This window comes from Myotis daubentonii, chromosome 15, assembly GCF_963259705.1.
Source record: "Myotis daubentonii chromosome 15, mMyoDau2.1, whole genome shotgun sequence".
In the NCBI taxonomy this organism is placed as follows: Eukaryota; Metazoa; Chordata; class Mammalia; order Chiroptera; family Vespertilionidae; genus Myotis; species Myotis daubentonii.
Genome location: NC_081854.1, coordinates 7575420 through 7599485, shown reverse-complemented (window position 1 = coordinate 7599485; position 24066 = coordinate 7575420). Strand labels below are relative to the sequence as shown.

Below are 24066 nucleotides of genomic sequence, written 5' to 3'. Positions count from 1 at the left end.
ATGGCTGGATCCAGGTGCTGAAGTCAGCTCCTCCGTACTCGGCCTCTGTCCATCCGGCTCCATGGGCCTCCGTGCCACTGCATTCCCAGGCAGGCGCCCTCCCGTGGTTGGCCTTCAAAGCCCAGCGCGTATTTTACGCTTAAGGCACATCTCAGTTCAGGTGCCACGTTTGCATGGGCAATACTTCAAGTGCATTTACATCTCATCATTTGTTCAGTTGGAAAAGTTGATTTACATACCCAGGTTGTTCCAAACATACTTAAAAGTTTTCCAGGGATTGATTGGGCGTCCGACTTTAAATTTAAAATAAACACAATGAAATAAAAAGGGAGATTCAGTTGCTCGTTCACACTGGCCACGCTAAGAGCTCGGGAGTGGGTTTGTTTTTAAAAAATACTTTTATCGATTTTATTTTTTTTTATTTTACCGATTTTAGAGTGGAAGGGAGAGGGAGCATCATTGATTAGCTGCCTCCTGCATGCCCTCAAGCCCCCCACTGGGAATCAAGCCCACAGCCCAGGCATGGGGACCTCCTGGTCCTTGGTCGATGCTCAACCACTGAGCCACAAGGGCCAGGCAAACTGGAGTGTTTTGCTTTTTTAAAATATATTTTTATTGATTTCACAGAGGAAGGGAGAGGGAGGGATAGAAACATCCATGATCAGAGAGAATCATTGATCGGCTGCCTCCTGCACGGCCCCTACTGGGGTGTGAGCCTGCAACCCAAGCATGTGCCCTTGACCGGAACCGAACCCGGGACCTTTCAGTCCGCAGGCCGATGCTCTATCCACTGAGCCAAACCGGTCAGGGCAGGAGTGTTTGAATTGCCTCCTCCTTACCTGGTTGGTGAGGGTGGGATCCTGCCCTTTGGTTACGGATTTGGCCTAACAGGCGAGGCAGGCAGCAGGTTATTAGTCGAGAATACTCACAGCTGAGCGAGCGGAGACCACGCCACAGAGAGCCGCGTGGGGGCGCACTGGGGAGGATGAATGAGCCGTGGCCGTGGGAGGCAGGCTTTGTACCAACAAGAGGGCGAGGTGGCCCGCTTCCTGCAGGAAGCAGCGATTGGTTTGTTTGACTAATTCCAGCTGGCAGGCGCCTGAGAGCCAGCCCGCGGGGATCAGCAGGCCTGTGCCTGGCCCCTGTCTTACGGAGGGCTCCCTGCTAGGGCCGCTGATCCCAGGAGCAGAGCGGGCAGGCGGTTGGGCCACTGTAGGTGCCCCCAACTTTACCAGGTGTCAAGGCAGCTCATAATATTGCATCGTAGTTTCTGGTTTCACACCAAGGCCTCCACATGTGCCGGTCACCGCCGTAGGGGACGGTGCCCACCGACACGATCTGTTTATTTATTATTTATTGATCAAGATCTTCACACACACAACAATGCAGCTTCCACAAGGACGAAGACGTGTTTTGTTTTGTTTTGTTGATCCTCACCCAAGGGTAATTTTCTCATTGATTTTTAGAGAGAGCGGAAGGGAGGAGGAGAGACACAGAGAGAAGCATTTATGTGAGAGATACACATCGATTGGTTGCCTCCAGCATGTGCCCCGACATGGGGTCTGGGGGATGAATCCACAACCCGGGTACCCACTCTTGGCTGGGAATCGAACCTGTGACCTTCTGGTACACGGGCTGATGATCTACCATTGAGCTACACTGGCCAGGGCCAATTATTTTTTAATTCAATTGAAAAGTTTTTCTTTATTTAGCGACTTACAATAAATGTTTACTCCTGGGCCTTGAGAGAATATTTGGGATTGTACAGAAGTGAGGAACAGCCAGGGAAGGACAGGAGGTTTTTAGGTGAGAGACCAAGATTTAGAACAAAGACTTCTTTATTCAGGGCCAAATATTTTTTTTTGAGAGAGAGTAAAGGCGAGAGCAAGAGCGATAGAGGGACATCCATCAGTTGCCTCTGTACCCACCTTCACCGGGAATCGAACCCACCACCTTTCGGTGCACGGGATGATGCTCCAACCAACTGAGCCACCCGGCCAGGGCCAGGACAAAGGCTTTTTATCTCTCCTCGGTGCCTAGAACAGTGCCTGGCACACAGGAGGCACTCGGTAAATGCTTGCTGAGCTGATGAATGAAACAGACCAGGAAGGGTTTTATCCTTCCCAGCCTCATGCGGAGTGTGGACCTGTCTGAGCCGCCAGCCCGGGGGTCCATGGACCATCCCCTCCCCATCCTCCCCATCACACCAGCCCCCGGCCCCTGGGTCCTCACTGCCCTCCTCCCACCCCAGGAGCTGGAGACCCACCTGGAGGCCGAGGAGGGGGCCCGGCAGAAGCTGCAGCTGGAGAAGGTGACGACGGAGGCAAAGCTGAAGAAATTTGAGGAGGATCTGCTGCTCCTGGAGGACCAGAACACCAAGCTGAGCAAGGTCGGTGGCCCGGAGCCCCCACGGGGGTGGGGGTGAGGGGCTGGTGGCACCTGGGCTCCTGTCTGCCTCTGCCCCCAGCCGGCCCTGCCTCCAGGGTCTTGCTCACTCCGTCTGGGCTGTTTCCCAGAGCCCTTTCTCTCTCCTCGTCTCCCTTTGTCACACGGTCACCCAGGCAGCCATGACTGAGCAACAGCCGTGTGTCATCATCACCTGTCGCTGTATCACAGGCACCCCAAAGCCGCGTGGCTGGAAACAACACCGTTTCATTGCGTCCCATCATCCTGGGGGTCGGCTGCCAGGGCCCCCTGTCCGCCTGTGGCCCTCGTGGCGGTCACCGTCACAGGGCGGCCGGGCTGGATGTCCGGTGTCTCCGTGCTCCTGTGTGGCCTCTGTCCCCCCCAGCGGAGCCGGAGTGTCTGACACAGCAGCACGGGGCTCCGGGAGAGGGAGGCAGGGGCAGTGGCCTCCCTCCCATTGAATCCTGTCGCTCAGGTGTCGGCAAACGTTTCCACATGGTGGACATCTGTGGGCCATTCCGCTTCTGCCACAACCACTCCGTTATTTTATCTTATTTTTAAAAATATATATTTTTATTGATTTCAGGGAGAAGGAGAGAGAGAGAGATAGAAATATCAATGAGAGAGAATCACTGATCGACTGCCTCCTGCACGCCCCACCCTGGGGACCAAGCCTGCTACCCGGGCATGTGCCCTGACTGGGAATCAAACTGTGACCTCCTGGTTCATAGGCCAATGCTCAACCACTGAGCCACACCAGCTCGGCCAATTCTTTTTTATTTTATTTTAAAATTTGTTGATTTGAGAGAGAGAGAGACATCGATTTGTTGTGCCACTTCTTTGTGCATCCATTGGTTGATTCCTGTACGTGCCCCGACTGGGAATCAAACCCGTCACCTTGGCGTGCCAGGACGACACTGTAACCCACTGAGCTACCCGGCCGGGGCACAGCCACTTAATCCCATTATTGTAGCGAGAGAGCAGCCACAGACCATGCATCACCGAATGGGGGTGGCTGTGTCCCAATGGAACTTTAGGTATAAAAGCAGGCGCCGGGCTGCATTTGGCCTGCACGCTGGTTTGCAGACCCCTGAGCTTAAAGCAGCCACAGATTCAAGAGGTGGGAGTTAGACTCCATGCCGGAGGGGCACACAGGGAAGAATCTGCCACCGTCTGTAACCAGCCACAGCCCGGTCTGCACTGGGAACAGGGGATGTGGCATGGAACTAACTGGGAAGCCATTGGCACCCTCACAGGGGAGAGGGGGCTGTGTCCCCAGAGGAAATCGATGTGATCGCTCTTTGTGACTTAATTATAAGCTGTGTCAGAACAGGACAGAAAACTGGGGGGGGTTGGGGGGGGGGGCGCGGGCATGGTCTGTTCCCGGCATCAGGGTGACCTGGGAGCTCCGTGGCGCACGGGGCTTTCTGGAACATGCCTGTGTGGATTTTGGAAACTGCTCACGGTTGGAAAAGTACTGCTCCGGCCTGTGGTTCTCAAACCCCGTGTGCCCCGGAACCCCGTGGGGAGCTGGTGGAAGCAGACTCTGACGGAGCAGGTCCGGGTGGGGTGAGATTCGGCTTCTGAGGCTGACGCTGTGGGTCCGTGATCCCCGCTTCGTGCCGCAGCAAGGGTCCGGCGCTCGCACAGGGATGGGGCAGGCGCGCAGGACGTTGGCCACAGTGTCGTTTATAAGAGCAAGTGATTAGACAGACCCCCAGCCGGTTTGGCTCCGTGGATAGAGGGCCCGCCTGCAGACTGACAGGCCCAGGTTCGATTCCTGTCAGGGGCTCGGACCTCGGTTGCAGGCTCAATCCCTGGCCCTGGCGGAGGCAACCAATCGCTGTGTCCCTCTCACATCGATGTTTCTCTCTGTCTCTCCCCCTCCCTCCCACTCTCTCTGGAAATCAGTGGAAAAGTGTCCTCGGGTGAAAATTAAAAAAGAAAAGAAAAGAAAAGAAAAAAGAGCAAATGATTAGAATCTCCCTCAGGGCCCATCAGGGGCTGGTGGTCAGTGAATGGTGCTGTGTTTCCAGTAATGGACGTCTACACTCACCGTGTGGATCGGGCCAGAGAATAGACCTTAGCAAGCATGTCCAACTCAAAGGCTAACACGGGCCAAATACACGAGGCATGTGGCCCGCGGGCCGCGAGTCTGACATGTTTGCCTTAGAGAATGGGAGGGGGGAAGAGGTTGGGGCAGGAGGGTAGGGAAGGATGGAGACAGCAGACGCACTGACGCCCCCCCACACAACGCCCTCAGGAGCGGAGGCTGCTGGAGGAGCGGCTGGCCGAGTTCTCCTCCCAGGCCGCCGAGGAGGAGGAGAAGGTCAAGAGCCTCAATAAGCTGCGACTGAAATACGAGGCGACGATTGCGGACATGGAGGGTGAGCGCCCGCCCGCAGTGGGGGCTGTGCACGCAGCCTGGGGGACCTCAGGCCAGCCGCCTGTGCCGCGGGGCCTCAGTGGTTGTATCTGCTAAATGGGGCAGGAAAGAAGGCTGGAGACAGGTTGGGTGTCTTCTCAGCGCTGAGTTTCTGTCTCGCTCAGGGCCATTCTCTTTGGTGTCCTGGGTCACTCTCTCTCTCTCTGTCCCACCCACTGTTTCAGACATTTTTTTGTCTCTGTCCCTTGCCATGCACTCGGAATCAGAAGCCAAAGGGACCAAGCGCAGGAGGTGGCTCGGGAGACGGGGGAGAGGGCAGGGCAGAGAGAGGCAGTGAGCAGGAGCAGGGGCTGTCCTTGCGGCGGGGAGGACAGTCTGGGGTCTGGCCCAGGGTCTGGGGCGCTCCCCAAGAGGGGGAAGCTGGAAAGAGGAGGCTGAACTGAGCCTCACACACCCGGCAAGGGAGGGCGGGACCGTGGGTCTCCGTGGGAGCTGCGGCTGTGGGTGTGGAGCCCTCGCACATGGTCCCCTCCCGCCCCCAGACCGCCTGCGGAAGGAGGAGAAGGGCCGCCAGGAGCTGGAGAAGCTGAAGCGGCGGCTGGACGGCGAGAGCTCGGAGCTGCAGGAGCAGATGGTGGAGCAGCAGCAGCGGGTGGAGGAGCTGCGGGCCCAGCTGGGCCGCAAGGAGGAGGAGCTGCAGGCCGCCTTGGCCAGGTGCCCTGGGGAAGGGGGAGGAGCGCTTGGCGGGGCGCCAGGCACACAGCACAGCCTGCCGGTGAGATCCTCCGGGTGCAGAGCCCAGCGGAGAACCACGCACAGCCGTGCGCACGCCGCCCCCTCTGAGCCTCAGTCCCTTGTGTAAAATGGCCCAGGGGCTCCAGCCCCGCCTGCTTAAGGGAAAAGTGAACCGAGGCCCTGGTGTCTAGTAACTTGCATGGTTCTGGGTCAGAATAGAGGCCAGAAAATGCGTTTTCTTCTCCCCCTACTCCCCTCCCAACCCCGAGCAGCCCAGAGTCAGTGACTTGATAAGCGGTCTGACCATCTGAGGAATCATAATCGTTATGACCGCCATTCACAATTATTGAGCACCTACTGTGTGCCGGATAGGGCAGTGGGTTTTTTAGATGCTTTTGACCCACTGTGCTTCATGCAAACTGAGACGCCTTGATTATAGGAAAGATGTGCTTCTTAGAATCGCTGGTACACGGTGTGTGTGTGTGTGTGTGTGTGTGTGTGTGTGGTTAAGAACACACAACTGGAGTCTGACTTCTGGGTTCCATTCCTGGCCATGTGACCTCACCCAAGTGACATTACCTCTGTGGCCTCAGTTTCTTCATCTGTAAAATGGGGGTTAGTGTAGAATTAAATAAGAAGGTGCTCATCAAACGCTTGGCACACCCTGGGCCCTCGGTGAATGCTGGTGTGTCTGTTAACCACTTTTCATTATTTTATTCCGATGGTCTTGTTATTTTCTCCTTTTAAAAAATATATTTTTATTGATTTCAGAGAGGAAGGGAGAGGGAGAGAGAAAAACACCAATGATGAGAGAGAATCATTGATCGGCTGCCTCCTGCACGCCCCCCACTGGCTATCGACCCCACAACCCGGGCATGTGCCCTTGACCAGAATCAAACCCGGGACCCTTCAGTTTGCAGGCCGACGCTCTATCCACTGAGCCAAACTGGTTAGGGCTCCAGAATGTTTTTATCACCCCCAAAAGGAGGCCCGGTGCCCACTAAGCTGTCACTCCCATTCCCCGCCCCCCCCAGCCCCTGGCACCACCAACCCACTTACTGTTCACATAGGACATTCCTATTCTTTTTTTTTTAATGTGTTTTTATTGATTTTGAGAGAGAGAGAAAGGGAGAGGGGGAGGGAGACAGAGAGGGAGAAACATTGATGTGAGAGAGAAACATTGATTGGTTGCCTCCAGCACACACCCTGACCAGGGACGGAACCCGAGACCCGGGCATGTGCCCTGACCCAGAATCGAATTCAGCCAGCCACCATTCTGTGCATAGGGCGATGCCCAACCCACTGAGCCACACCGGCCAGGCAGACTTTCCTGTTCTTGACAACAGGGATCATACAGCAGGTCGCCTTTTGCACTCCCGTCGTTTTTGTCGCCATTCCCGCAGCAACCCTGGGAGGTGGCTGTTCACATCCTCTCACAGGCCAGGACCTGCCGTTCAGAGAGGCTGTCACTTGCCAGGCAGATGGTGGCCCGGCAGGGGATGCAAACCCATCTGCACAGCCCCGGCCTGCGCTGGCCCTCCATTCAGTTCTCTCTGCAAGAGGCTGTGTCCCTTAGGGCTCATGAGGTGGGTCTGTGCGGTCAGCTCTGCCACTCACTGACCATGTGACCTGGGCAAGGCCTTTCCCTGCCCTGTGCCTCAGTTTCCTCATTTGTCATAAGCACTGAATGAGACCATGGAGTAAAGGGCTTGCATGTGGTAGGAGCTTCATAAATGTCCCTGGGATTACTATCAGCGTCGTTCCCATTTTACAGCTAGGTAAACTGAGGCTGGGTACTGGAGGCACATGCCCAGGGGCAGAGCTGAATTTGAACCCAAGACGGGTCGCCCCAAAGTCCTCATCTGGCCTCTTCACCCCGAGAAGTCACCCTGCCCCCTGCCTGCTCCTGTGGCTAACTCCTTGGTCCTCGTCTGCCCCCAGGGTGGAGGAGGAGGGTGGGGCCCGCGCCCTGCTGCTCAAATCCCTGCGGGAGGCGCAAGCAGGACTGTCCGAGGCCCAGGAAGACCTGGAGGCCGAGCGCTTGGCCAGGGCCAAGGCCGAGAAGCAGCGGCGGGACCTGGGCGAGGAGCTGGAGGCCCTGCGGGGCGAGCTGGAGGACACGCTGGACTCCACCAATGCCCAGCAGGAGCTCCGGTGAGGCGGGCTGCCCGCGGCCGGCACAGCCTGGGCACGTGCGGGGCGGGGGAGGGGGAGGGGAGAAGGACTCGGTGAGAATTCTCCATCTACACAAAGATTTAGTAATTCAGCAATTGGTTATTGAGTACCGGCTCTGGCCAACCTGGGGTTAGAGATGAGTCACACCCAGGCATTGCCCCCTGGAACTTCCAGTCTGGAGGCAGATTTGGGCACAGAACAGACCCAATCCAGGACAAAGCCTGCTTTAATGGAGTAGCATTGCATGATAAGCAAAGGCCCCTAAGGCACTTCTGTGGGAGGGAGTTCAGGAAGACTTCCCTGAGAAGGGGCCTTTTGAACAGGGTTTTGAAGGATGAGTAGGAGTTCACCCTTAGAGCCACATTCCTTGCACAGCATCATTGCCTAGATTCTTTAAGGAATGTAGCATGAGGTCCCCATCCTTGGAGAGAAAAAATAAAAAAAAGCACAACTAGCTGTCAGGGGCTCCCCCAAAGCCCTTGCCTTCCTCTGTTCTGAAATTCTGTCCCCTCCCCCTGCCCCAAAGGTCCAAGAGGGAACAGGAGGTGACGGAGTTGAAGAAGGCTCTGGAGGAGGAGACCCGCATTCACGAGATGGCGGTGCAGGAGCTGAGGCAGCGCCACGGCCAGGCGCTGGGAGAGCTGGCGGAACAGCTGGAGCAGGCCCGGAGGGTGGGTTAGGGCAGGAGGGGGGGTTGGGGGGGTAGAGGGTGAGGGCAGTTCTGGGGGCCGTGGAGCTGGGTTGGAGGTGGTACCGCTGGCTGGCTCTAGGCCGGCCCATCTGTCCGGGGTTCTTTCCTTACGGGGTTCTTTCCTTACGGGGTTCTTTCCTTACGTATTCATGTCCTCACTTCCCCTTCATTCAGCATTCACTGAGCACACACTGTGTTCCTGGGATGGTACTAGGCACCCAGCGGTGAACAAAACAACCAACGCTCCCTCCCCTGTGGGGTGCACGTTCTGGCAGGAGCGGCAGAGAGCAGACAATATAAACATTCATAATAGCTGTTGGGGTACTAAGTGCTGTGGGAAAACGAGGGCCCGGAAGAGGGGATCAGGTGCGAGGTGGGCGGTTTGTGATTTTAAGCAGAACCTTGGAGGGACTGGGTGAGAAGGGGACATCGAATGAAGAAACTGAGGGAGGTGCCTGGCCACGGTGGCTCAGTGGTTGAGTGTCAACCTATAATCCAGGAGGTCACGGTTCGATTCTCGGTCAGGGCACATGCCCAGGTTGCAGGCTCCATCCCCAGTGTGGGACTTGCAGGAGGCAGCCCATCCATGATCCTCTGTCATCACTGATGTTTCTTTTTTTTTTTTTTAATACATTTTTATTGATTTCAGAGAGGAAGGGAGAGGGAGAAAAAGATAGAAACATCAATGATGAGAGAGAATCATGGATCGACTGCCTCCTGCATGCCCCACACTGGGGATCGAGCCCACAACCTGGGCATGTGCCCTGACCAGGAATCGAATCATGACCTTCTTGTTCATAGGTTGATGCTCAACCACTGAGCCATGCCAGCTGCACTCATCATTGATGTTTCCATCTCTCTCCTTTTCCCTTCCTCTCTGAAATCCATAAAAATATATTTAAATATATATATATATATATATATATATATATATATATATATTTTTTTTTTTTTTTTTTTTTTTTAAATTGAGGGAGGTGAGTTGAGCCATCCCGGCATCAGAGGGAAGTGAGTTCCAGGTAGTGGGAAGAGCCAGTGCAAAGGCCCTGAGGCAGGAATGTGCCCCACCTGGTTGATGCGGGAACCTTAAACCTTTGCTTGTTTCTCTCCCCCTGCCAGGGCAAAGGTGTCTGGGACAAGACCCGGCTGGCTCTGGAGACCGAGGTGTCTGAGCTGCGGGCAGAGCTGAGTAACCTGCAGGCCTCGCGGCAGGAGGGCGAGCAGCGGAGGCGCCGCCTGGAGTCACAGCTACAGGAGGTGCAGGGCCGGGCCGGCGACGGAGAGCGGGCACGCGCAGAGGCTGCGGAGAAGCTGCAGCGAGCCCAGGTGAGCGGGCCGCGGTGGTCTCTGCTCTGTGACCTTGAGTGAGACCGCCTCTCTGGGCTCCTGTTTGGTCCACGTCGGCCCTGTTGTCCGTCCCTTCCAACTTTCCCAACATCACCACGCGCGCGTGGCAAGTATTTGGAGAGAGGTTACTACGTACCAAACATCCTGTGTATTTCACGGCATCCTCCCGACTGCTCTTTGGTGGCAGTGCTAATCCTGTCCCCACTTTACATACGAGGAAACTGAGGCCCAGGGAGGTGAGGTTGAGTGTCTAAAGCAGTGGTTCTCAACCTTCTGGCCCTTTAAATCCAGTTCCTCATGTGGTGACCCCACCACAAAATTATTTCCGTTGCTACTTCATAACTGTCATGTTGCCACTGTTATGAATCGTCATGTAAATATCTGATATGCAGGATGGTCTTAGGCGACCCCTGTGAAAGGGTCATTCGACCGCCAAAGGGGTCGGGACCCACAGGTTGAGAACCGCTGGTCTAAAGTCATTCAGAGCTGGAACTCGAACCCAGGCCTGCCTGACCCTGTAGCTCTTAACCCTGCCACAGCCCCAGCCTCCACTCTTCTCTTTGGGCCTTAAATGATCCGTGGTCTGATTAGAAGAGGCCACAGTGAATGCCTGGAACCGTGTGAGGACAATACCATTCTGTGACTACGAGGCGAGCAGTGGGCTCTGGGCTTTTTAACTAAATGACCAGTACCTGCTCATTATTGAGGACACAAATAGCAAAAACAACAGAGGGAAGACTGACCTTAATTCCCCAACACCCCCCCCACCCCCCCAGGGATAACACCCCACCGCTACACTTCTTAATTTCCAGATGAAAAGTGTGTATTCATTAGAGTAAAGGTTAGGCTGCTATAACAAAGAGACCCCAGAAATCATCATCTTGAATAAAACACACATCTTTCCCTCTCCAGAAACAGGCTCAAACCCTAACTGGTTTAGCTTAGTGGATAGAGTGTCAGCCTGCGGACTGAAAGGGTCCCAGGTTTGATTCCAGTCAAGGGCACATGCCCGGGTTGCAGGCTTGATCCCCAGTGGGGGGCATGCAGGAGGCAGCCAATCGATGATTCTCTCTCATCATTGATGTTTCTATCTCTCCCTCTTTCTTCCTCTCTGAAATCAATAAAAATATTTTAAAAAGAAAAAGGCTCAAGGTAAGCATTTGAGGCTGGCGGACCCTATGCTCCATGCGGTCACTCAAGAGCCCGGTCACTATTCCCGAGGGCGTTGACCTCCTCATCTTCAGAGTGGAATCTCGGTTGTGGGCACATCTGTGCTCCAGCTGAGGAAGGGACAGAATTTGCATACATCACTTGCTTGCATGTCATTGGCCATACCATAATCACATGACCACAGCTCACTGTAAGGGAGGCTGGGAAATGTAGTTTCTAGCTGACAGTCATGGGCCTGGTCAATAGCCGGTCACAGTGGGACCAAGGGAGAATGGATCTGGGGGGACCACGAGGGCCTATCCCAAATGGAACCATGCTATGCAGCCACCACTGTGCCAAGCACTTGGCATATTGCAGGAGTAAAAGTGGCACCAAGAGTCCAGTTTGGTGGCTGAGAGCAGAAGTTCTATCCGGAAGTTTCTTTAGTGTTGGGGATTTTCTGTATTTATGCTATCCACTCGGCTAGTGAGCCCTTGAAATGTGGCCAAGTACAGCGAGGAACTGGATTTTTGCTTTTATTTTATTTTAGTGTAAATGGCTGCATCTGGCTGGTGGCTGCCATCTCAGACAGCACCGCTCCAGAGCCATTCTGCCTGGGCTCAAATCTCAGTTCCACCAGCTGTAGCTGTGTGCTCCCAGGCACCTTTCCTGACCTCTCTGTGCCTCAGCTTTCCTTTATGTAAACTGGGAATAGTAGTGGCATCTGCCTCTGAGGGTTGGTGTGTGAATCCAGTGAGCCAAAAGTTGTAAAGCCCTTAGAATAGTTCCTGGGCACGTTCTGTTTATCCACTCACCAGCTGATGAATATTTGAGTTGTTTCTACCTTTCTCTCTTGTGATGTTGTGACTGATGCTGCTCTGAACGTCCCTGTACATGTGTTTGCTTGGACATATGTCTTCATTTCTCTTGGGTTCACACCTCGGAGCGGAATTGCTAGGCAATAGGCAGACTCTATGTTTAACCGTTGGAGGAACTGCCAGACTGTTTTCCACAGTGGCTGTGCCAGTCACATTCCCACCAGCCGTGTGGTAGGGATTGGAGGTGGAGGAGCCGCTGGGGTCGGCTGGGTGGAAGCCGCCATTGGAAGGTGCCCCTTTCCCACAGGCTGAACTCGAGAACGTGTCTGGGGCACTGAGTGAGGCCGAGTCCAGAGCCATCAGGCTGAGCAAGGAGCTGAGCAGCACAGAGGCCCAACTGCATGATGCCCAGGTGACCTCTCCCCCGCACCAGCCCCGCCCTTGTACCCAGCCCCTCCCACCTTTCTGCCCACACCTGACCTCCATTCTCCCCCCTCCCCCCCCCCCACCTACAGGAGCTTCTGCAGGAGGAGACCAGGGCAAAGCTGGCCTTGGGGTCCCGGGTGCGAGCCTTGGAGGCTGACGTGTCCGGGCTACGGGAGCAGCTGGAGGAGGAGGCGGCCGCCAGGGAGCGGGCCGGCCGTGAGCTGCAGACCGCCCAGGTCCAGGTGAGAAGTCCTGGGGGGAGACCAGGGGACACTTAGTCCCCCAACCTGCTCCTGCTGGTTCCCTGGCTCAGAGACGGCCCTGTTATCCGACCAGTCAGAGCCCAGACTTCTGGGTGCCAATCCCGCCTCTGACTGTCACTCAGCCCCACAACCCGTCGGTGCAGAGCCCGGACTTTCTGTTTTATCGCCCACTTTCCATCTACACCGCCCAGCCCTGCTGAGGCCTCGTCCTCTGCCCCCGGATCCTCCTCTCAGCCTCCCTTCACGCCCCCCTGCCTCCAGTCTCTCCTCTCTCTTCCCGCTCATTCTCCACACGGCCTTCCTGCCCCAGAGCTGGCCCTGCCCTCCCCTTGCTGACAGCTGGCCATGGCTCCCGGCTCCCCTGGACAAAGCGCATGCCTCTCAGCCGGGCATCCGAGGCCCTGCATTCTCTGGTCCTCCCCTTTGTCTTCAGCTGCATTCCTCTCTCCTCTCCTTCCCCACTTCGCTTGGGAAACCCGTTTCATTCTTCAGGACTCAGCGTCAGCGCCCCCTATCGTGGGAAGTCCCTGGCCACCCTCCTCTGAGCTCCCACAACCCTCTTTCTCCCCGTTCCCACACCAATCACCCTGGGCTGGAACACTCTCTGCCCATGAGTCCCCCCACCACCAAATGGGGAGCTCCTTTAAAGGGGGACCCTGAGTTAGATCAGGTCCCCAACGTGGGCCAACAGAGAGCCTGGTTTATGGGAGGCTGAATGAATGAGCATGGAGTGCATGCCTGCAAATGTCCTCCTTCAACTGGCAAACTCCTGTGTATACTTTAAGATCCATTGCAAATGCCCCCTCCTCCAGGAAGTCTCCCTTAAATGTTCTAAACAGATGCTAAGCCCCTCCTGAGGACTCCCCTGGCTCCCATACCGTAGCCTCCATCACCCTGGCTGCGACACTCAGTTCTCTCCATCAGACTGGGGGTTCCCCAGGGCAGAGCCCGGGTCTGACTCGCCGTCTTGGTCCCAGAAGGAATAGTTTTAATCTCCTGGGAAAGCTAAGGGTCGTAGAACTCACAGCCTCAACCCTCCTCCAGTGCAGTGAGCCATTTCCCTCTTCAGGCCTCAGTCTCCTCATCTGGGAACTGGGGCACTACCAGCTCACACCTCGGTCACAGCCATGACTGCCACCACCCTCTCTCCTCCCCACCCCACACCCCCCAGCTCTCAGAGTGGCGGCGGCGCCAGGAGGAGGAGGCAGGGGCACTGGAGGCAGGCGAGGAGGCTCGGCGCCGGGCTGCCCGCGAGGCGGAGGCCCTGATGCAACGCCTGACAGAAAAGACGGAGGTGGTGGAGCGGCTGGAGCGGGGCCGCCGGCGGCTGCAGCAGGAGCTGGACGACGCCACCATGGACCTGGAGCAACAGCGGCAGCTCGTGAGCACACTGGAGAAGAAGCAGCGCAAATTCGACCAGGTGGGCCCCCTTGGTACCCCGTACCCCGTTACTCTGCTGGGCCGGCAGGATGCTAATCCTGCCTCCCAGGGTCACTGTGGGCAATGAGGAATGTGTGATGTCACAGCTCCACTGTGAACTTGGGGGGGCGGGGATCCTAGGGCAAGATGCTTCTTCCCTCTGAGTCTATAAAATAAGGCACCCATTGGCAGCCCCTCCTTGTCCTCCCAAACATGTCCTGAAGGTGCACCAAAGGGTGCTGGCGAGAGTTAAATGAAATACATCTCACTGCTCCTGCCGGCTCTCCGTGTGCCTTGGGGAAGCGGCTTTCCCCATTTCAGCCTCAGTGTGCCCATCTAGGAAATGGGGATAATAACAAGCATCGGGCGATCTGAAGATGAAATAAATATCACACAACCCCAGCGCATTAAGATCAGCCAGCCTGGAGTTTTGGATCTCAGCTCAGTCTCTTCCAGGCTGTGTGGCTGGGCAAACTGCTCCACCCTCTCTGAGCCTGGTGTTTTTTCATCTAGAAAATGGAGGCATCACTATTGGGCCTTCACTTTTGAAAGCTGTTTTCGCTGGATAGAGAATTCTAGGTAAACAGTTTTGTTCTTTCGGCACTTGGGAGAGATCATTCCATGATCTCTGGCTTCCATCGTCTCAAGTGAAAAGTTAGCAGACATTGAAATCATGGTTTCCCCGAGGGTCACGTGATATGTTTTTCTAGCTGGTTTCAGTTTGTTCTCTTTATCGTTGGTATTTGACAACATGTACCTCTTCTAGGTCCTACGCATTTTCACATGTATTTCAGAATCAGTGTGTCAGTTTCTGCACCACAAAAATCCTCCTGATTTGAGATTGCGTTGAATCTCTAGGTCAATTTTGAAAGAACTGACATCTTAATAATATTGAGTTTTCCGGCCCAGGAACATGGTCCATATATTTAGATCTTTATTTTTTTTTAATATATTTTTTATTGATTTCAGAGAGGGAGAAGGAGAGGGATAGAAACATCAATGATAAGAGAGAATCATTGACCAGCTGCCTCCTGCATGCCCCCTGCTGGGGATCAAGCCTGCAACCTGGGCATGTGCCCTAGCTGGGCCCCAACCCGAATGGAACCATGATCTCCTGATTCCCTGGTCAATGCTCAACCACTGAGCTACGCTAGCCAGGTTAGATCTTTTTGGGGGAGAGTGGAATGGGGGCTTAGACTTTTAATTTAGCTCAGGAATATTTTGTAATTTTCAGTGTATATCTTTCACATCTTTTTTCAGATTTATTTCTAAGCATTTTATATTTTTGATGCTATTTTAATGGTATTGTTTTTGTTTCAATTTCTGACTGCTAGTGTATAGAAATACAAGCAATTTTTGTATATTTTGATATTGTTTCCTACAATCTAGCTATACTCGCTCATTAGTGCTGGTAGATTTTATTTTTTTCTAGATCCCATTGGGTTTCTTCCAGTTCCAAACACATGTATGTTTGACTGCCTGGTGCTGGCTTGTGGATTATTAAACCTCTGTTAATTTTTTTAAAGTATATATTTTTATTGATTTCAGAGAGGAAGGGAGAAGGAGACAGAGATGGAAACATCAGTGATGAGAAAGAATCATTGATTGGTTGCCTCCTGCAAGCCCCCTCCTGGGGATCGAGCCCACAACCCTGGCATGTGCCCTTGACTGGAATTGAACCCAGGACCCTTCAGTCCGCAAGCTGACGCTCTATCCACTGAGCCAAACCAGCTAGGACTGTTAATTTTTTTACACTTTTTTTTTTTCTTCACTCTATTTGGATCATTTCTATTGACCTGTTTTCTAGTGCACTAATTCTTCTGTGTCTAATCTACCCTCAGTTTCTTCCATGGACATTTTGAGTTTGGAAATTATAGTTTTTAGTTCTGATTGGTTCTGTTTCACCATTTCTAATCCCTCCTGAAATAACCATCTCTTCATCCATTGTATCCGTCTTGTCCTGAAACTTACTTATCATAGCCCTTGTCTGATGATATCAAGGTCATCTGTGGATCTATTTTCATGGACTGATTTTTCTCTTGACTGAGTCCACCCTCTTCCTTGCTTTGCCTCTATTGTAAATGTTACTGTTTTAAATCACTGTGCCTGCAAAGAAAACAGTAAAGGTTCAAGTAAATTTTTGAAATATAGGTATATGTTTTCTTCTATCACTTCCCCAAAAGGAAGAAACCCTTTCCTCTGTTCAGTGTCCACAGTGAGCAGCTGATGAGTTTGACCCATTGAAGAGTGGAGCTAGTTTGCAATCTTAATCCCTCTACCTCCCTCTTGTGTCTCTGCCTCTGCCTTTCTGCCTATCTGCCTGTCTATCTGTCTGTCTCTGTCCCTGGCTGTTCCCTATTCCCCACCCCCTTGTACACTCCTTTCAGCTAATCTGTTTCCCCCACCCTGTCTCCTGCAACCCCCAAGCTCCTGGCAGAGGAGAAGGCCGCTGTGCTGCGGGCGGTGGAGGAGCGCGAGCGGGTGGAGGCCGAGGGCCGGGAGCGTGAGGCCCGGACCCTGTCGCTGACTCGGGCGCTGGAGGAGGAGCAGGAAGCGCGTGAGGAGCTGGAGCGGCAGAACCGGGCCCTCCGGGCGGAGCTGGAGGCACTGCTGAGCAGCAAGGATGACGTGGGCAAGAGCGTGAGTGGGGCCCTCTCCCCAGACAACCCTGTGACAACTGCATGCACACGTGTGCTGTCACATGCAGAGCATGAAGGGACCCAGTCATCCATGTCACGTGTTCATACACACGCACACAATAGGAGCAGAGCTTCTGACCAAACCCACGTGTTCACAGACACAGAGACCATGTGGAGACTCTTCTGTCGAACACACATGTTCACACACAACATGTGAGCGCTGCCCACAAAACATACCTGTCCCTGTGTGTGTCCATGGCATGTGAGGAGAATCTTCCTACTGGGGATGTGCCTGCAACCAAGGTACATGCCCTTGACCGGAATCGAACCTGGGACCCTTCAGTCCACAGGCTGACGCTCTATCCAGTGAGCCAAACCGGCTAGGGCCTGAAGCACAGACATTCGCATGTACACATAGAGCATGTGTACACACGTGTGTGTGAATATTCGGAGACAGAAAACATGAAGAGAATTTACTACAACACACACAGGCTGAGAATCACTCCCTAGACATGAGTATGTGTGCACGCACACACGCACACACAGACCCACAGTGTGAGGAGTCACCACCTCGTCACCCCGAAGCCCACACAGGCCTTCCCCACCAGGCCTCTGTCTTCCCCCGACTCATACATCCCTCCAGGGCCTGTGAGGGGCACCCCCCGGCCTGTTCCCAGGCCCCTCACCCATCCAGTGCCCAGCCCTCTGAAAGGCCCACCCCCCCCTTCATCCTTCCTTCACACAATACATATGTTTGTGAGGCACCAGCCATGCCAGGCCGAGGACAGAGCCACCTGCTTGATGACGGAGGCACTGACTGAATGCGTGTTTATTATTATTGTTAAATATGTTTTATTGATTTTTTACCGAGAGGAAGGGAGAGGGATAGAGAGTTAGAAACATCGATGAGAGAGAAGCATTGATCAGCTGCCTCTTGCACACTCCCTACTGGGGATGTGCCTGCAACCAAGGTACATGCCCTTGACCGGAATCGAACCTGGGACCCTTCAGTCCGCAGGCCGACGCTCTATCCAGTGAGCCAAACCGGCTAGGGCCTGAATGCGTGTTTTGTTGAGTCCCTGGGCTTTGGCGTCGATACAATGGAGCTTTTAGCCAGGCCTGGAGAGAACCCGCAAACTTGAAATGGACCTTTGGCCTGCACCCCCCCGTGACTGGAGCCAAAATCCAACTCATTCTCGAGCTACTAAAGCCTATCCTTGGGGGGAACTCAGGTTATGTGGAGTGAGTCCAAGGGCCTTTTCTGGGAGAGAGGGTATTGATGTGACAAAGTTGGATTCCTTCATGTAAACCAAGTTGATTGGCAGGTGCCAAATAGGAGGGGAGACCAGTGCCCCCCTCCAAGGGCTAAAAGTAGACACTGTCACTGACACGTTCCCATGGGGGTCACTGAGCCGTGGTCCCTGCCCCGTGGAGCCACAGTGCAGTGTGGGAGGCAGGTGTTGTGAAAGGACCGTTAGGCACGTGTTAAATGACCATGTGATGAGGGGTGAGTCGGAGAGGGGCTCAGGGCCAGGAGTGTGGGTAACAGGGAGGCCCTGACAGGTCAAGGGACACTTCTCTGAGGACGCGACAAAGAGAGATGGGGCGAGTGGTTCTCTGCAAGAATCCATAAGCCCAGATCTATTTCACGGTGTATTTGTGTGGGATTTTTTTAAATAATTTATGCTTCCCTGAAAGGTCTGGGAGCCCCCCCGCCCCCAAGCTGAGATATCCTGGGCAGTCTGAAGTTACACACCTTCAACCCATTTCCACACGAGATTCCCGAAGATGAAGTCCCAGTGAAATGAACTCACAATCCAAAATCACAAAACCCGTGAGAAAATAACCCACCATGAGTGAGAGTCAGCTGACCCAACAGACACTTGAATTGGACTCAGGAGCTTTCAGATAATAGGATTATCATACTCAGGCTCTTCATAAAAGGCTTTTGAATGGCTCAGAATGAGACATAGTAAGTCGGTGTACAGGAAATGCCGGAGGCGTGAATGAGTGAACGAACTAAGATGGGCACATGGTTTGGGGTCCCCTCACTCTCCCAGGGTCCTGGCCTGCCCCCTCCTAGTGACCCCGGTGCCCCGTGCTCACTCTCTCTCCCCCCACCAGGTACATGAGCTGGAGCGAGCCCGCCGGGCGGCCGAACAGGCGGCCAGTGACCTGCGAACGCAGGTGACAGAGCTGGAGGATGAGCTGACGGCCGCCGAGGACGCCAAGCTGCGCCTGGAAGTGACCGTGCAGGCGCTCAAGGCCCAGCATGAGCGAGACCTGCAGGGCCGAGACGAGGCTGGCGAGGAGAGGCGGCGGCAGCTGGCCAAGCAGGTACCTGCGGGAGCTGCAGGTGGCATCCAGCTGGCTGTGCCTTGGGGCTTCCAGGGGGCGAGAGGCCGGAAGTCCCACCCTCCCACCTGCCCACCTGCTCTCCAAGTCCCATCTGCTAGCCCACCAGCCTCCTCTTCCCCAACTCATTCCCCACCACGGCCCTAGCCCGCAGCACCCCCCCACGCACTCATCACCTGCTCACTGACCAGCTTGTCCACACCCTCTTCACCCACAACCTCACTCCCTCCTTCACTTCCTCTTCCACCTGCTTCCTCCTGTGTTCCATGCGTTCCCTCCGCACCATTCATTCATTGCTCTTCAGTCCTGTGGTCTGTGTTGGGCGGGGCCTGTACCATGTGATGGGTGCTGAGCATGGGGGGCGGGGCAGCTCTGAGTGTCAGAATGACCCCTAGGACCCTGGTGGGCAGCGGACTGGAGGGGCAGAAACTGGAGCTGGGAGGCCTGGAAAGAGAAATGGAGACCGTGACCCAGGCTGGGGGGTCTCTGAGTATTTTTTAAAAATATATTTTTATTGATTTCAAAGGGGAAAGGAGAGGGAGAAAGAGATAGAAAAACAATGATGAGAGAGAATCACAGATCAGCTGCCTCCTGCACGCCCCCTACTGGGGATTGAGCTGCAATGACTGGGAATAAACCAGTGACCGCTTGGTTCCTGGGTCATGCTCAACCGCTGAGCCATGCGGGCCGGGCTCTCTGGGTATTTTTTTAATCTCCCCTGATCCGGCCATGAGTGAAGGCCCAAGACTTGGCCCCCAGGGCGCTGGGGAGCCCACGAGGGCCAGGAGCAGGGAAGGGGCAGGGTCAACTCCGAGTGTAGAGAGACCCTCTGGAGCCCCGCAGGACCGGGCGGGATGGGGGCTGGAGAGGGGATGGGCGCAGAGGGGAGGCCGGGGCAGGAGGAACAGGGCTGCAGGTCCGGGCAGGGGTTGAACGTCTCTGTCACTGGCATGTAGAGGGAGCCTGGGCCCCCGTGCCCTGAGCCCATCCCTACCCCCCCCACCTCCCACCCCCCCCCCCCGCCCCACCCCAGCTGCGGGATGCAGAGGTGGAGCGGGATGAGGAACGCAAGCAGCGCGCCCTGGCGGTGGCCGCGCGCAAGAAGCTGGAGGCGGAGCTGGAGGAGCTGAAGGCCCAGACCTCGGCCGCCGGGCAGGGCAAGGAGGAGGCGGTGAAGCAGCTGCGCAAGATGCAGGTGAGGGGCGGGGCCTAAACCGGAGGGGGCGGGGCTAACGCCCGGGGATGGGTGGCCCCACCTCCGCTCCTGCGAGACCAGCTTGGGCCCCTCCCTACACCCCCCACCCCCCAGCAGCACCCAGATTTCCCACCGGCCTTATAACATCCATGCCCCAAAGGCTCACTTGGTTCTTTTAATATTTTTATTGCCTTTATTTAAAATGCTTAATTTTTAAGGCCAATTCACCCATTTTATTTAATTTTTGAAATGGAAATAACATTGTGAACGTTATATTTGGTTGTTTAGGGAAAAAAAAATTTTTTTTTTTTATAATGATGTAAAAAGGTGGGTTCATCATTTGTAACAATGGCCCGCTCTGGGGGGGATGTCCATGGTGGGGAGGCGGTGCCTGGGGACAGGGCTCTATGGAAAACCTCTGTGCCTTCTGCCCAATATTGCCGTGAACCTAAAACTGCTCTAAAAAGCCAAGTCTATTTTATTCTTTAAAAAGTTTTTAATCCTTGCCCAAGGATATGTCTTTGTTGATTTTTAGAGAGAGGAAGGGAGAGAGAGAAACATCAGAGTGAGAAAGAAACATCAATCACTTGCCTCCTGTATGCGCCCTGACTGGGGATCGAACCCGAAACCTAGGTATGTGCCCTGACCGGGATTCGAACCCACAATCTTTTGGTGCACGGGACACCACGCCAACCAACTGAGCCCGGTGGCCAGGACATCAGGTCTCTTTTTTTCTTACATATAGAATTGGGCTATCCACAGTGGGTACCAGCCCCGTGTGGCTATTGGGCATCTATATAATGTGGTGGGTCCAAAATTATGATTACCTACTGGATTCAGAAGGCTTAGTACAAAAAAAGAGAAAAAAGGTGAAATGTCTCAGTAATTTTTACATTATTAGAAGCAGAAATAACCTTTTGGGTGTATTAGGCTATTGCACTTCACACTTATTTCACCTCTCGTGAAACTGCTTACATCCCCCTAATACAGTGATGGCGAACCTATGACATGCGTGTCAGAGGTGACAAGCGAACTCATTTTTTTGGTTGATTTTTCTTTGTTAAATGGCATTTAAATATATAAAATAAATATCAAAAATATAAGTCTTTGTTCTACTATGGTTGCAAATATCAAAAAATTTCTATATGTGACACGGCACCAGAGTTAAGTTAGGGTTTTTCAAAATGCTGACACGCCGAGCTCAAAAGGTTCGCCATCACTGTCCTCATGCGTTTCCACTGGGCAGCCCTGGGGCAGAAAGATCCCTCCAGAAGTAAGAATTGCCACAATGTGGTCCCCGAAAGAAAACGCCTACACTGAGAAGCTATTATTATCAAGCAAATGATATTTTTTAAAAACATGTTCATTGATATCAGAGAGGAAGATAGAGGTAGAGAGAGAGATACTTTGATGATGAGAGAGAATCATTGATCGGCTGCCTCCTGCATGCCCCCCACTGGCGACCGAGCCTGAAACTCAGGCATGTGCCCTTGACTGGAATCGAACCCGGGACCCTTCAGTCCACAGGCCAAGGCTCTGTCCAATGAGCCAAACCAGCCAGGGCCAAGCAAATAATATTCATAACAGTGACAATGGTTTTACTACCCTCAAGCCCACTGCTGCCCTCACTATGGTTACTAACAGCTTTGCACTATTCTGTTGTAAAAATAGAGTGGGAGTTTTCATGGTGGCTTGTGTTTAACTTTAAAAAAAAAAAAATTTATTGATTTCAGAGAGAAGAAGGGAGAGGGAGCGAGGGATAGAAACATCAATGATGAGAGAGAATCATCAACTGGCTGCCTCCTGCACGCCTCCTACTGGGGATTGAGCCTGCAACCCGGGCATGTGCCCTTGACTGGGAATTGAACCGTGACCTCCTGGTTCATAGTCTACCCACCACTGAGCTGTGTTTAAATTTCCTTTGATTTAAGCATCCTTGAAGAGAAAACCCTTATGCCAGCATCTTTACACACTCAAAGCCGTATTAACCAGGTGGCAAAGCAGCTAGAAGTGTAAGCCCTGAAACCGGACGGCCTGGGTTCGAGTCCCGCCCCGCCACTTACACCCTGGCCACTCATAAACCTCCCCTCTGTTCTGCGCAGGCCCAGATGAAGGAGCTGTGGCGGGAGGTGGAGGAGACACGCACCTCCCGGGAGGAGATCTTTGCCCAGAACCGGGAGAGTGACAAGCGCCTGAAAGGGCTGGAGGCGGAGGTGCTGCGGCTGCAGGAGGTGAAGCCCGGATGGACGAACGGGGTCTGGGGTGGAAAGTGGGGGTGAGGGTGGGCCAAGCTGGGAAGTGGCGGGTGGTACCAACTACACTGCGCCTGGAGGTATTGGGGAGTCCTGGGGAGGGTTCTGAGCATGTGGGCGGCCTGGTCTGGGGCCTGAGGGAGGATGAGCAGGAGTTGAGCGGGGCTGGAGGCAGGGAGGTGGGAGAGGATGAGCCCTGAGTCTGGGCTCTGGGGACACGGAGGGAGGAACCAGGCAGAGAGCAAAGGGGCAGGATGGGCGTGGCTGTGGGTGGTAAGGGGTCAGAGGACGTGAGAAGAGAGGTGGGGGTCTGGCCCAGAGACTGGGGGAACCTGAAAGGGGGGCGGGTTTGAAAGGAGACGCTTGAGCTCAGTGAGGAGGTGGTGAGGGTGAGGGGCCTGGGGACGGACAGCAAGAGGTGGATCGTGGTCAGGGCCCCGGAGAATTCTGTGTATGGATTGAAGCTCACACCAAAGTCCCCCATGTTCATGTGCAATGAAAAAAAAGGCCACAGGACTTGAGGCGTGAGAGGCAGCGAGGCTGGTGCCCAGGTGCCCGCCCCCCGCAACCCCGCTGACCACCCCTCCCTGGTCATCGCAGGAACTGGCCGCTTCCGACCGCGCCCGGAGGCAGGCCCAGCAGGAACGGGACGAGATGGCAGACGAGCTGGCCAACGGCAGCCTTAGCAAGTGAGTGGCCCATGGTCACGCGGGGCGAGGGCCCCCCCTCCGGCCGCCCTGCCCTCTCACCCGCCTGGTCGCATTCTCCTAGGGCAGCCATTCTGGATGAGAAGCGGCAGCTGGAGGGGCGCCTGGGGCAGATGGAAGAGGAGCTGGAGGAGGAGCAGAGCAACGCGGAGCTGCTTGGTGACCGCTACCGCAAGCTGCTGCTGCAGGTGAGCCGCCCAGCCCCGCGGCCGGCCCCACCGACCGACCAGAACCTCAGGCCTCTTATTCAACAGACATAACAAAAGGAGCGCCTGGGTTGGGTTTTGAAGGTTGAATAGGAGTTCTCAGGAAGGGAGGTAGTGATGCCTTCATTCGCTTGTATTTCTGAGGCTTCTTGAGGGCTGAGCCCAGAGATGAACTACACTGTCACATTACAGGTGGCATGTGCGGCAATAGGAGTGTCCTGGGCCCAGGGGGGAGGTAGCGGGAATTGGTCTCTGCAAGAGTCACAAGGAGAGGGAGGGAGAGAGAGAGAGAGAGAGAGAGAGAGAGAGAGAGAGAGAATGAACACAAGAGAACATGGATTTGCTGCTCTAGTTATTTATGCATTCATTGGTTGCCCTGACTGGGTATCACCAGTGTCGGAAGGAAGGAAGGAAGGAAGGAAGGAAGGAAGGAAGGAAGGAAGGAAGGAAGGAAGGAAGGAAGGAAGGAAGGAAGGAAGGAAGGAAGGAAGGAAGAAAGGAAGGGAGGGAGGGAGGGAGGGAGGGAGGGAGGGAGGGAGGGAGGGAGGGAGGGAGGGAGGGAGGAAGGGAGGGAGGGAGGGAGGAAGGAGTAATCCTGAATTTGACTTGGATGTGTTCACACTTGTCCAAAAGGCCTAGAAACAATCATCAATCTAGTAGCACTGAGCACCCCTACACTCTAAATTGTGGTCTAGCCCTGGCTGGTTTGGCTCATGGATAGAGTGTCGGCCATGCGGACTGAAGGGTCCCGGGTTCTATTCCAGTCAGGGCACATGCTTGGGTGGCAGGCTTGATCCCCGGTGTGGAGCAGTGTGGGGCATGCAGGAGGCAGCTGATCAATGATTCTCTCATCATTAATGTTTCTACCTCTCGCCCTCTCCCTTCCTCTCCCTCTAA

At 54.5% G+C, this 24066-nt stretch overlaps 2 protein-coding genes across 6 annotated transcripts in view; one reads left to right on the top strand and one right to left on the bottom strand.

Annotated features, from left to right (window-relative positions):
• ASPDH (aspartate dehydrogenase domain containing) overlaps window positions 1–24066 on the bottom strand; it is a 214129-nt gene that overhangs the window by 31553 nt on the left and 158510 nt on the right. The window lies entirely within an intron of this gene.
• Window positions 1–24066, top strand: part of MYH14 (myosin heavy chain 14) — a 95916-nt gene that overhangs the window by 65431 nt on the left and 6419 nt on the right. For all 5 annotated transcript variants that reach the window (XM_059665282.1, XM_059665281.1, XM_059665280.1 and 2 more), the window contains 15 exons: window positions 2252–2389; window positions 4670–4793; window positions 5335–5506; window positions 7469–7681; window positions 8229–8373; window positions 9513–9719; window positions 12015–12119; window positions 12223–12375; window positions 13568–13816; window positions 16243–16455; window positions 18579–18791; window positions 19843–20004; window positions 22107–22235; window positions 22857–22945; window positions 23028–23151. In XM_059665282.1, the coding sequence (XP_059521265.1) occupies window positions 2252–2389; window positions 4670–4793; window positions 5335–5506; window positions 7469–7681; window positions 8229–8373; window positions 9513–9719; window positions 12015–12119; window positions 12223–12375; window positions 13568–13816; window positions 16243–16455; window positions 18579–18791; window positions 19843–20004; window positions 22107–22235; window positions 22857–22945; window positions 23028–23151 (2436 nt within the window). The remainder of the gene's footprint in view (window positions 1–2251; window positions 2390–4669; window positions 4794–5334; window positions 5507–7468; window positions 7682–8228; window positions 8374–9512; window positions 9720–12014; window positions 12120–12222; window positions 12376–13567; window positions 13817–16242; window positions 16456–18578; window positions 18792–19842; window positions 20005–22106; window positions 22236–22856; window positions 22946–23027; window positions 23152–24066) is intronic.